This window comes from Bombina bombina, chromosome 4 (genome assembly GCF_027579735.1).
Source record: "Bombina bombina isolate aBomBom1 chromosome 4, aBomBom1.pri, whole genome shotgun sequence".
Lineage (NCBI taxonomy): Eukaryota > Metazoa > Chordata > Amphibia > Anura > Bombinatoridae > Bombina > Bombina bombina.
In genome coordinates, this window is record NC_069502.1 from 1021431776 (window position 1) to 1021445757 (window position 13982).

The window sequence follows — 13982 nt, forward strand, 5'->3', positions numbered from 1 at the left end:
CTGATCAGACTTGGATTCATTAAGTTTGGGCAGGGTAGGTAAAGGTATGTTCAATTGTTTACAGAAAGGTTCAATATCTTCCAGCGATCTATAGGTGAATGTCTGTGAACCCCGGATCACCCTAAGGCAAAACGGGAAACCCCATCTATAAGGTATCTTCAGTGTTTGTAGATGTTGTGTTAAATACCTGGCCTCTCTCCTTTTACCAAGTGTGATAGGGCTTACATCTGCGTATACCTGTAGATGACTATCTTCAAAGCAAATATTCTGTTTTTTCCGAGCTGCAGTAAGGACCAGTTCCTTGTCTTTGAAGAGTTGAAATTTTAAAATCGCATCTCTTGGCGGATCCGTAGGTTTCTGGGGTGGTCTGAGTGCCCTGTGGGCCCTATCCAGTGGGATAGAAGGTAATTCAGATTCATCAGTAATATGCTGAAAGATTTTTTGCAAGTAATCCTCAAGTTGAGGGGGAGGATAGTCTCTGGGATACCCCTAATCCTAAGGTTTTGACGTCGCCCCCTATTGTCCAGATCTTCTACATGGGTTTGGAGGTTGTCTATAGTGACACTCTGCTGGTATGCCTGTCTGGAAAGTAATTCAAGCTCTGAGTTGACATGGTCAGATCCTTCCTCCAAATATTCCATTCTATCCCCTAGATCATTAATGTCCTTCCTGACCTCTTTAAGGCCATCCTTTATGAGTTGACTGACCTGTGATAGCAGTGCAGCAAAGTCATCCTTGGTGGGTAAAAAATTTAAATCTGCCCTTGTGAGTGGTCTGGTGTTCCTAGAGGACGCTTGAGATTGTATTGATTCATCAGAGTCACTCATGTTATCTTGCATTCCAGCTGCCGGCCCAGGGGTGACTTCTAAGGGCTTAAAAAATTCTTTCAGCATAGATGGGTTTTGCATGTTTTTTAGGCTCTTACTGCCTTTAGGTGCTTTCTTCTGTCCTTTAACAGACATCTTGCAGCGTCTGGAGTAGGGGGTGAAGGTCTATTAACTCAGATTGGACTCTCTCTTATTCTCTAGACCAGATGTAGACAGAGGTTTTAGAAGTCACAGTTTGATTATAGGTTGGCGTGACCACCCACCATTAGGTTATATTTAGAAATTTCTTAGTCGGGTTCCCCGCTATCAGTGTATATGTCAGAGACTCGTGGCGTTAAATTACAGTGCGTGTTGTGCCTGGCCTGTTAGTTTGTGGTGCAGCATAATTTCTTAGCGTGTAGCATATTCAAAAAAGTGATCTAGCCTGGTCATGGCTTATTCTTAGCTTATCCCAATGTATCATGCCTCAGCTCTCAGTGACTGGCCGAGTTCAGAATGTGCAGCAGTGATGACGAGGCCTTGCTGTAATTTGGGCCATCGGGAAGGGCAGGCCCTAATGGCGCACTACTCACTGTCTCAGACGGCGGTTCTCTTACTTGTGCAGGGCCGATTCAGGTCCGGAACATCTTTCCCGATCTGCTCCAGGGAGGTATAGCGGCGGGTATGAGTTGCAATGTGTCGCCTCACAGCCCGCAAAACAGGCCTCCGTAGTGTCCAGGTATGGCGGCGGTTAACCTCTGATATGTTGTGATGCGGTGCTGCTTTTCAGCGCTGGATAAAGCACCAGTGCACTGTTGAATAGCTGACCTGTAGGTCGATGTGGAGATAGATCAGCTTTTTATGCTCCTAAATCAGCTTTTTAGCCCTGACAGACACGGAGCTCACTCATGTGCGTCCTCCATGATGAGCTGCTAGCTCCGCCTCCCCACAATGGAATACTTCTATGCTATAAGCAGATATTCTAAAATATGGGCGAATATGATGGAAAAAAGATGGATAGTAATAGAGAAACACCAGCTACAATTCTCTAAACCTCTGAACACTCTGACAGTGATGTCATCATTATTCAAGTGATGCGGGCGGAATACCCACTCCCTACTTTCAAGTGCCGTGCTATTTCCTATCTGATTGAGGGTCTGTCCAGGAGATGTGAGGGTCGTCTGAAAAAACAGGGGAATCCTCTGACAGTAACATCATTACTATCTGAACAACGGGTGAAATACTCCCTCTTCTCAAGTGCCGGGCCTTACCTAATTTGATTGAGGGTCTGTCACGTGAGGGACGCTTAAATTCCAAAAGAACACTCTGACAGTGACGTCATTCTTATTTGAGCGACGCGGACAGAATACCCACCCCCTACTTTCAAGTGCCGTGCCGTTTCATATCCAATTGAGGGTCATTCCGGGAGACGTGAGGGTCATCTGAAAAACAGGGGAATCTTCTGACAGTGATGTCATTACTATCCGAACAACGCAGGGGAAATGCCCCTTCTTCTCAAGTGCCTTACCTCATTTGATTGAGGGTCTGTAAGTAGACTCACTCCCCTTCCTGGATTCCTTTATCAAGTGAACAATTATTGGACATTTTATTTCAGCACCTAGCTGTATATTTGTTTATCTCATTTAGGTGTATTTGTGTTGTGTTTCTCTAGCGCTGTGTATACTCTCTTTTCTCTACTATATATATATATATATATATATATATATATATATATATATATAAAGAGAGCAATAGGTCCAGCACAAGTAACAGTTCAGAGTTAGTTAGCAAAGTGCAACGGTAGCCAGAGGGTCCTGCTCACCTCTCATATGTAAATCCAAAAGGAAAAAAGTGAATGGCTCCAGCACTGTTTCTTTAAAAGTGAAAAAAACTTTATTAAGGTGACAAAATGAACAGACAGCAACGTTTCGGGTAATGCAGACCCTTAATCATGCTATGGATTGCTCTGCAGCACAGCTTTAAATAGGCAGATGGCTTAATTACAAACATATTAACTCCATATTGGCTGAACTTTTTTTTGAACATTGATAGAAATTACTACTGCCATCTATTTGGGCCAATTCATGATGATTCAATTCGTGTAATTCATGAATTGGCCCAATAGATGGCAGTAGTAATTTCTATCAATGGTCAAAAAAAAGTTCAGCCAATATGGAGTTAATATGTTTGTAATTAAGCCATCTGGCCTATTTAAAGCTGTGCTGCAGAGCAATCCATAGCATGATTAAGGGTCTGCGTTACCTGAAACGTTGCTGTCTGTTCATTTTGTCACCTTAATAAAGGTTTTTTCACTTTTAAAGAAACAGTGCTGGAGCCATTCACTTTTTTTCCTTTTGGATTTATATATATATATATATATATATATATATATAAATTAATATATATATATATATATATTAATATTTTTTTATTATAATACATTGGTGTAAGTGGTGGAAGAGAATATATAGATTAATTGGTGTCAGTAGGCTGGTATCACTTAACTGCGGTGCCCAGATCTAGTCCTATCTGCTCCTTGTCCTACGCTGTCCTCCCACTGAACTGCCGCTATATGTGCACAAGCACATGTGCCCTGGCACTATGACAGGTGTGCCCGGTCTTTCTTATGTGTGGGGCGGCAGGCCTGCCACAGCTCGCATTGGGGGCATTTCAGGTCGTGGTCCACCAGGAGGGATATCAAGACCGGTACAGGGCTGTGGCCCGGCTTTTGAGAAACCAGGTACTAAACTACAAAAAAAGATACGGCTGAGAAATGACTGTGCCAGTTGCAGAAACTCACATTCAATGGCTCAGCACAAATTCTTATATTTCCTTGTCTTTAAAATAGTTAATAGTTTGTGGTCTTGGATATAGAAATTTTCATAGAATGTTGTAAAATAAGAAATTTATCCCAATTTTGTGTACCATATTTATTGTTGTTGATGTTATTATTATTATTATTAGTAGTAGTAGTAGTAGTATATTATCGCCCTAAAGAAAATATTTGAGAAATACTGTGATGCAACAATCATTTTCATTCTGTCACATGTTAAGCATGTTAACTATTAACATCTATTAATCCTAAACTTGCTACTTGAAATTAAAGACTTTATTTAGTAACCTTGCCATTATACAATCGTCTTACGAAGATCCTGAAAACCACAAAATGTATCTGACTTAAATTGTGCAATAGATTACTTTTAACAGCTTTTTTTTGTCCATTTCTGGAATCTTGTAAATGTGTTTACTGATTTTAATTTTATTATTATTTTTTTTTAACGGCACAGTGTTCCATTATTTTGTTCCCTAGTTTGATCATTTTCACATAAAATGCAGAGTTAATTGAATAAATTAAAATAAAACAGTACTATATGGCCATCGGTAGTCTATTAATTCAGTCTTTTTGTGCTGTTTTAGCAATCTTGCACATTCAGTTTTTGCCTTAGTTTACACAATGTTTTCCTTATGGATATATGAAAATGTTTTATAACCTTTTAATAAGAACACAGGCTTGTCAAAATGCATTGCTAAAGTGTTTGGGACAACAAAAAGATATGTCAAAAATTCTGTTTATTGTTTTACATTTATTATTCAAGTGGGGGGCTGCTATTCAGCTTTTTTGCTTTCAAACTTTTTTATTTTAGTTTTTTCATTTTATTTTTCTGTTTAGATAACAGTCTTGGATGAAACATGGACGGTGTTCAGACGCTATAGCCGTTTTAGGGAGATGCATAAGACATTCAAATTAAAATACCCAGAGGTATGTGTTGTGTTCCTTGTTTTTTTATAAATACAACACAATTCACAATATGTGTGTGTTACATAGATGAGGTTACAAACTACACATTTAAAGTAAGAAACTTAATATTGTGTAGCCATGGCTAACAATAAAACATTTGCTGTGTTCTGATGCAAGTAATCAATCTAATTGAAGAAATATTTATCTTAAAGTAAGTGCACTTACAAACTACCTTGCATGCTTTATAAACATATGTAAACTGAGTTAGTGTACTTTATGTTGTGCTATGTTTTATATGTTGCCCACAGCTTATCAGATCACATTATTCTTTAGTTTTGCCCCTATAAAAATAAACTGTGTGTTACATATGCATCCTTAATTAAATACTATGTTAAAGGGACATTAAACCCAACATTTTTATTTCATTATTCAGATAGAGAATACAGTTTCTCCAACATAGGTGTGTCCGGTCCACGGCGTCATCCTTACTTGTGGGATATTCTCTTCCCCAACAGGAAATGGCAAAGAGCCCAGCAAAGCTGGTCACATGATCCCTCCTAGGCTCCGCCTACCCCAGTCATTCTCTTTGCCGTTGTACAGGCAACATCTCCACGGAGATGGCTTAGAGTTTTTTAGTGTTTAACTGTAGTTTTTATTATTCAATCAAGAGTTTGTTATTTTGAAATAGTGCTGGTATGTACTATTTACTCAGAAACAGAAAAGAGATGAAGATTTCTGTTTGTATGAGGAAAATGATTTTAGCAACCGTCACTAAAATCCATGGCTGTTCCACACAGGACTGTTGAGAGCAATTAACTTCAGTTGGGGGAACAGTGTGCAGTCTCTTGCTGCTTGAGGTATGACACATTCTAACAAGACGATGTAATGCTGGAAGCTGTCATTTTCCCTATGGGATCCGGTAAGCCATGTTTATTACGATCGTAAATAAGGGCTTCACAAGGGCTTATTAAAACTGTAGACTTTTTCTGGGCTAAATCGATTCATTATTAACACATATTTAGCCTTGAGGAATCATTTTATCTGGGTATTTTGATATAATAATATCGGCAGGCACTGTTTTTAGACACCTTATTCTTAGGGGCTTTCCCAAAGCATAAGCAGAGCCTCATTTTCGCGCCGGTGTGGCGCACTTGTTTTTGAGAGGCATGGCATGCAGTCGCATGTGAGAGGAGCTCTGATACTTAGAAAAGACTTTCTGAAGGCGTCATTTGGTATCGTATTCCCCTTTGGGCTTGGTTGGGTCTCAGCAAAGCAGATACCAGGGACTGTAAAGGGGTTAAAGTTCAAAACGGCTCCGGTTCCGTTATTTTAAGGGTTAAAGCTTCCAAATTTGGTGTGCAATACTTTTAAGGCTTTAAGACACTGTGGTGAAAATTTGGTGAATTTTGAACAATTCCTTCATGTTTTTTCGCAATTGCAGTAATAAAGTGTGTTCAGTTTAAAATTTAAAGTGACAGTAACGGTTTTATTTTAAAACGTTTTTTTGTACTTTGTTATCAAGTTTATGCCTGTTTAACATGTCTGAACTACCAGATAGACTGTGTTCTGAATGTGGGGAAGCCAGAATTCCTATTCATTTAAATAAATGTGATTTATGTGACAATGACAATGATGCCCAAGATGATTCCTCAAGTGAGGGGAGTAAGCATGGTACTGCATCATTCCCTCCTTCGTCTACACGAGTCTTGCCCACTCAGGAGGCCCCTAGTACATCTAGCGCGCCAATACTCCTTACTATGCAACAATTAACGGCTGTAATGGATAATTCTGTCAAAAACATTTTAGCCAAAATGAACACTTATCAGCGTAAGCGCGACTGCTCTGTTTTAGATACTGAAGAGCATGACGACGCTGATAATAATATTTCTGAAGGGCCCCTAACCCAGTCTGATGGGGCCAGGGAGGTTTTGTCTGAGGGAGAAATTACTGATTCAGGGAACATTTCTCAACAAGCTGAACCTGATGTGATTGCATTTAAATTTAAGTTGGAACATCTCCGCATTCTGCTTAAGGAGGTATTATCCACTCTGGATGATTGTGACAAGTTGGTCATCCCAGAGAAACTATGTAAAATGGACAAGTTCCTAGAGGTGCCGGGGCTCCCAGAAGCTTTTCCTATACCCAAGCGGGTGGCGGACATTGTTAATAAAGAATGGGAAAGGCCCGGTATTCCTTTCGTCCCTCCCCCCATATTTAAAAAATTGTTTCCTATGGTCGACCCCAGAAAGGACTTATGGCAGACAGTCCCCAAGGTCGAGGGAGCGGTTTCCACTTTAAAAAAACGCACCACTATACCCATAGAGGATAGTTGTGCTTTCAAAGATCCTATGGATAAAAAATTAGAAGGTTTGCTTAAAAAGATGTTTGTTCAGCAGGGTTACCTTCTACAACCAATTTCATGCATTGTCCCTGTCGCTACAGCCGCATGTTTCTGGTTCGATGAGCTGATAAAGGCGGTCGATAGTGATTCTCCTCCTTATGAGGAGATTATGGACAGAATCAATGCTCTCAAATTGGCTAATTCTTTCACCCTAGACGCCACTTTGCAATTGGCTAGGTTAGCGGCTAAGAACTCTGGGTTTGCTATTGTGGCGCGCAGAGCGCTTTGGTTGAAATCTTGGTCGGCTGATGCGTCTTCCAAGAACAAGCTACTTAACATTCCTTTCAAGGGGAAAACGCTGTTTGGCCCTGACTTGAAAGAGATTATCTCTGATATCACTGGGGGTAAGGGCCACGCCCTTCCTCAGGATCGGCCTTTCAAGGCAAAAAATAAACCTAATTTTCGTCCCTTTCGTAGAAACGGACCAGCCCAAAGTGCTACGTCCTCTAAGCAAGAGGGTAATACTTCTCAAGCCAAGCCAGCTTGGAGACCAATGCAAGGCTGGAACAAGGGAAAGCAGGCCAAGAAACCTGCCACTGCTACCAAGACAGCATGAAATGTTGGCCCCCGATCCGGGACCGGATCTGGTGGGGGGCAGACTCTCTCTCTTCGCTCAGGCTTGGGCAAGAGATGTTCTGGATCCTTGGGCGCTAGAAATAGTCTCCCAAGGTTATCTTCTGGAATTCATGGGACTTCCCCCAAGGGGGAGGTTCCACAGGTCTCAGTTGTCTTCAGACCACATAAAAAGACAGGCATTCTTACATTGTGTAGAAGACCTGTTAAAAATGGGAGTGATTCATCCTGTTCCATTAAGAGAACAAGGGATGGGGTTCTACTCCAATCTGTTTATAGTTCCCAAAAAAGAGGGAACGTTCAGACCAATCTTAGATCTCAAGATCTTAAACAAGTTTCTCAAGGTTCCATCGTTCAAGATGGAAACCATTCGAACTATTCTTCCTTCCATCCAGGAAGGTCAATTCATGACCACGGTGGATTTAAAGGATGCGTATCTACATATTCCTATCCACAAGGAACATCATCGGTTCCTGAGGTTCGCATTCCTGGACAAACATTTCCAGTTCGTGGCGCTTCCTTTCGGATTAGCCACTGCTCCAAGGATTTTCACAAAGGTACTAGGGTCCCTTCTAGCTGTGCTAAGACCAAGGGGCATTGCTGTAGTACCTTACTTGGACGACATTCTGATTCAAGCGTCGTCCCTTCCTCAAGCAAAGGCTCACACGGACATTGTCCTGGCCTTTCTCAGATCTCACGGATGGAAAGTGAACGTGGAAAAGAGTTCTCTATCTCCGTCAACAAGGGTTCCCTTCTTGGGAACAATAATAGACTCCTTAGAAATGAGGATTTTTCTGACAGAGGCCAGAAAAACAAAACTTCTAGACTCTTGTCGGATACTTCATTCCGTTCCTCTTCCTTCCATAGCTCAGTGCATGGAGGTGATCGGGTTGATGGTAGCGGCAATGGACATAGTTCCTTTTGCGCGCATTCATCTAAGACCATTACAACTGTGCATGCTCAGTCAGTGGAATGGGGACTATACAGACTTGTCTCCGAAGATACAAGTAAATCAGAGGGCCAGAGACTCACTCCGTTGGTGGCTGTCCCTGGACAACCTGTCACGAGGGATGACATTCCGCAGACCAGAGGGGGTCATTGTCACGACCGACGCCAGTCTGATGGGCTGGGGCGCGGTCTGGGGATCCCTGAAAGCTCAGGGTCTTTGGTCTCGGGAAGAATCTCTTCTACCGATAAATATTCTGGAACTGAGAGCGATATTCAATGCTCTCAAGGCTTGGCCTCAGCTAGCGAGGGCCAAGTTCATACGGTTTCAATCAGACAACATGACAACTGTTGCGTACATCAACCATCAGGGGGGAACAAGGAGTTCCCTGGCGATGGAAGAAGTGACCAAAATCATTCTATGGGCGGAGTCTCACTCCTGCCACCTGTCTGCTATCCACATCCCAGGAGTGGAAAATTGGGAAGCGGATTTTCTGAGTCGTCAGACATTGCATCCGGGGGAGTGGGAACTCCATCCGGAAATCTTTGCCCAAGTCACTCAGCTGTGGGGCATTCCAGACATGGATCTGATGGCCTCTCGTCAGAACTTCAAAGTTCCTTGCTACGGGTCCAGATCCAGGGATCCCAAGGCGGCTCTAGTGGATGCACTAGTAGCACCTTGGACCTTCAAACTAGCTTATGTGTTCCCGCCGTTTCCTCTCATCCCCAGGCTGGTAGCCAGGATCAATCAGGAGAGGGCGTCGGTGATCTTGATAGCTCCTGCGTGGCCACGCAGGACTTGGTATGCAGATCTGGTGAATATGTCATCGGCTCCACCTTGGAGGCTACCTTTGAGACGAGACCTTCTTGTTCAGGGTCCGTTCGAACATCCGAATCTGGTTTCACTCCAGCTGACTGCTTGGAGATTGAACGCTTGATTTTATCGAAGCGAGGGTTCTCGGATTCTGTTATCGATACTCTTGTTCAGGCCAGAAAGCCTGTAACTAGAAAGATTTACCACAAAATTTGGAAAAAATATATCTGTTGGTGTGAATCTAAAGGATTCCCTTGGGACAAGGTTAAGATTCCTAGGATTCTATCCTTCCTTCAAGAAGGATTGGAAAAAGGATTATCTGCAAGTTCCCTGAAGGGACAGATTTCTGCCTTGTCTGTGTTACTTCACAAAAAGCTGGCCGCTGTGCCAGATGTTCAAGCCTTTGTTCAGGCTCTGGTTAGAATTAAGCCTGTTTACAAACCTTTGACTCCTCCTTGGAGTCTCAATTTAGTTCTTTCAGTTCTTCAGGGGGTTCCGTTTGAACCCTTGCATTCCGTTGATATTAAGTTATTATCTTGGAAAGTTTTGTTTTTAGTTGCAATTTCTTCTGCTAGAAGAGTTTCAGAATTATCTGCTCTGCAGTGTTCTCCTCCTTATCTGGTGTTCCATGCAGATAAGGTGGTTCTACGTACTAAACCTGGTTTTCTTCCAAAAGTTGTTTCTAACAAAAACATTAACCAGGAGATTATCGTACCTTCTCTGTGTCCGAAACCAGTTTCAAAGAAGGAACGTTTGTTGCACAATTTGGATGTTGTTCGCGCTCTAAAATTCTATTTAGATGCTACAAAGGATTTTAGACAAACATCTTCCTTGTTTGTTGTTTATTCCGGTAAAAGGAGAGGTCAAAAAGCAACTTCTACCTCTCTCGCTTTTTGGATTAAAAGCATCATCAGATTGGCTTACGAGACTGCCGGACGGCAGCCTCCCGAAAGAATCACAGCTCATTCCACTAGGGCTGTGGCTTCCACATGGGCCTTCAAGAACGAGGCTTCTGTTGATCAGATATGTAGGGCAGCGACTTGGTCTTCACTGCACACTTTTACCAAATTTTACAAGTTTGATACTTTTGCTTCTTCTGAGGCTATTTTTGGGAGAAAGGTTTTGCAAGCCGTGGTGCCTTCCATTTAGGTGACCTGATTTGCTCCCTCCCTTCATCCGTGTCCTAAAGCTTTGGTATTGGTTCCCACAAGTAAGGATGACGCCGTGGACCGGACACACCTATGTTGGAGAAAACAGAATTTATGTTTACCTGATAAATTACTTTCTCCAACGGTGTGTCCGGTCCACGGCCCGCCCTGGTTTTTTTAATCAGGTCTGATAATTTATTTTCTTTAACTACAGTCACCACGGTACCATATGGTTTCTCCTATGCATATATTCCTCCTTAACGTCGGTCGAATGACTGGGGTAGGCGGAGCCTAGGAGGGATCATGTGACCAGCTTTGCTGGGCTCTTTGCCATTTCCTGTTGGGGAAGAGAATATCCCACAAGTAAGGATGACGCCGTGGACCGGACACACCGTTGGAGAAAGTAATTTATCAGGTAAACATAAATTCTGTTTTTAAACAACTTTCCAATTTACTTCTATTATTTAATTTGCTTCCTTCTCTTGCTATTCTTTGCTGAAAGGTTTAGGCAATCTCAGAGGCAGCAGAGAACCTAGGTTCTAGCTTTTGATTGGTGGCTGCATATATATATTGATTGTGATTGGCTCACACATGTGCTCAGTTAGAAACCATTAGTGCATTGCTGCTCCTTCAACAAATGATACCAAGAGAAAACAATTTGCAATCATCCCAACATAAAAAGCATCTATCAATCAGCATATATGTCCCACAAAGTTTCAATTGGAGTTGCCTAACCTCCATATGCATCCTAATAACAGAAAACATACATCACAGATTCCAAATAAATTATATGTCCCTGGAAACAGATGTCAGACCTACAGGTCGTCATTAATACCTAGACATATCAGGAATAAACATAGCAATGCAGACCCAAGTCTAACACCAGACAAGACGCTCAGATCTACCCGATTCCGGACCGGATATCCATGCTGACAAAGATATTTATACAAAGGCAGTGTCCAAGGCCTTCAAGAAGGTTATAATGCCAGTCCGCAATGTCCAGGAAAGGTTTGGCGTTCTGCACTGGGCTAGACCGAGAGTAAAATGTTGCGGTCAAGCTCCGCTGTTGCAGCAAGTCAGCCACAAATGCGGGAATCTCTGATCTCTGTGGTTCGGTCGAACGCCCCTGTGTCTAGTTGCTCAAGGCCTCTATGGACTACACCTCCTCGTGGGCACCCAAATGATCTGGGTCCCCCTCTGAAGGGTCGGCCGCATCCCCCAGAGATGGGACTGAAACACAAGGTGAGGGTCCCATGTAGGCTGTTATTTGCAGGCACTTTGCCACCTTCTCCTCAGTAAGCCGAGTCGTGGTAGATTGTAGGTCTCCACCCTGGGTCGCCACCTTCGGATTAGAAATAGCCCTCTCCATATGCGTGCGTTCCATGAGGGACGTGAGGCAATCAAATCTACTGCATAGTTTGTGCTCGAGATCAAGAAGCAGGTCTCTTATGACATTACAGACATTCCCCATGATCAGATCTAATTACAGATAAGGTTAATAGTACAAATGAATGCAGAGGCACAGTGCTTACCCGGTTCCCTGGCGGGGGGGGGCTGAGTACTCTCCTTGTAGACCTCCAAGAGAACTCCGCGGTCCAGTCTGGGAAGCCCCTATCTTTTCAATATATACATAGACCAGTCCAGCAATGCGTTAGTTACTTCTTGCTGCTCAAATTCACTCTGGATGGGTGCACAAAATCTTGATTACAAGGCGGATTGTAGATCTTTTTTGCAGAGCTCACAGTTTAGCGGCCATCTTAGGCCATAGCCCGGACACGCCCCCCGATTTACACATTTTTACACATAAGACAATTAAAGTTTTAAATCCCCCCCCACACACACACAAAAAAACTTTACTTAATTTACATCAATTTTCTCGTCTGTACCACTGGTATGTATTTTTATTTTTTTTTAAAAAGCAAGTGTGACAGAGAACCTGTGAACCATTAAAAAAAAAAGGAACATAAGAGGATGGCAGTGAAGGTAGTCAAGTAAATTTCTAAGGGGTTAAATATTTAATTTTCTTTATTTTTATTTTTTACAGGTACCACTATGTGCAGAATTATATAGCATTAACAATTATTAATGTCCCTTTAAGTAACTATACTCGCTGAGATTTTACTTTACTTTTTCTCATCTTCAATTCCTTATATAGGTATTTTTAAACTATTCATGTATTTAATACACCCTGAACCATTTAATTTTGGTTTGATACAGTACAATTAAGATACATGTTTTCATAATAGCAACAAGGTAATTTTGGTGTATTTTTCAATACTTCCATCAGCTTTTTAGCTATTTCTAATATAATATTCTAACTGCCAAAAGAGTATTGATAATAGGAACCCACAAACTCAGAGAAATTTTTCTTATTTGTGATATTCTTCTTTGTTGTTTCTAAAGAACCGCTGCTTAAGATGTTCCACCATAGTATCCTAAAATGTGTCAGTGTATTCTGCATATGTAAGAAAGTCTCATAGTCTTTTTCCCATTTATTTTTCTTTTTAACTTTTATAAAAGATAATATATCGAAAAAATATGTATTAACATTTCTGAGGCAATGCTGGAAGATTAAAGTATTCAAAGTTTAGGAAAGGAATATTCCTGCTGTGCCCCAAGCATCAACTAGTTCTGTGCGTTAACATTATTATGTTTTTATCTAATCACAGTATTCCTTTGCTTTCTGTTTTAAGTGTCAATTCACAGTATTGCTTTGCACTTCCAAGGAAAGTATCTTTATTCAAAAGCCCCTTTATAAAGAAATTGTAAGGTCAATTAATTCTATCCTTTTTTTTTTTTTTTTACTTTTTAATTATTTTTGTTTCTTAACTTCTTCAGATAAAAGATTCTTTTAACAAGTTTAATGTTTTTGTTTTAAACAAAGTTACTTTCAAAATAAAAATGATCAGAGTTTACTTCAATTAGTTTTCCATCAGCATTTTAAAAAATACCTGATATCTTAAAATTACTATTATTGTTTGGTTAAAAGAAAAAGTCTCGAAACATGAGCCCTTTGTTGGTATTATATACTTGCTTGAACAGACATCTGTGAATCTCCTGCAGTTTACAGATTCCTCTAAATAATAATGTAATATTTTGTGACCACTGTGTAAAGTTTCACGTTGGGTGTCTTGACTGTTCTGTTCCAAAGTGTTCTTGGACTTTTTTTTTCAAGTGTTGGCAGTTATGTAACAGACGGTGGATAATGGTTAAGAGGATAGATTAGTGCTGATTAAAATAAGTGACAAAGAAGCAATGTTTGAGACATATAGTAGTCCCTCTTACATACTATTGGCCTAGATTCAATAAAACCCATTAGTGAAACCAATGTATTACAGAGCAAAATGGCGGCAACTTCACATCTCAAACATTTGGCAATTCAAAGAGATTGGTACACTTCCCTCGTTATATCTTTGAGTTACAAGTGACTCAATATTATAATCAGTAAAGTAGCATTTGCCTCATAACTATTCACCTCTTATACACATAGAACAAGTTACAAATTTAAAAACACCATTGACGACTGAATCTACTCTAACATATGCACAAAAGAAAA

General features: G+C 41.1%; 1 protein-coding gene across 2 annotated transcripts in view; it reads left to right on the forward strand.

Moving 5' to 3' along the window:
- KIF16B (kinesin family member 16B) overlaps positions 1–13982 on the forward strand; it is a 999411-nt gene that overhangs the window by 775943 nt on the left and 209486 nt on the right. For both annotated transcript variants that reach the window (XM_053712121.1, XM_053712122.1), the window contains one exon: positions 4477–4566. In XM_053712121.1, coding sequence (XP_053568096.1) covers positions 4477–4566 — 90 coding nt within the window. The remainder of the gene's footprint in view (positions 1–4476; positions 4567–13982) is intronic.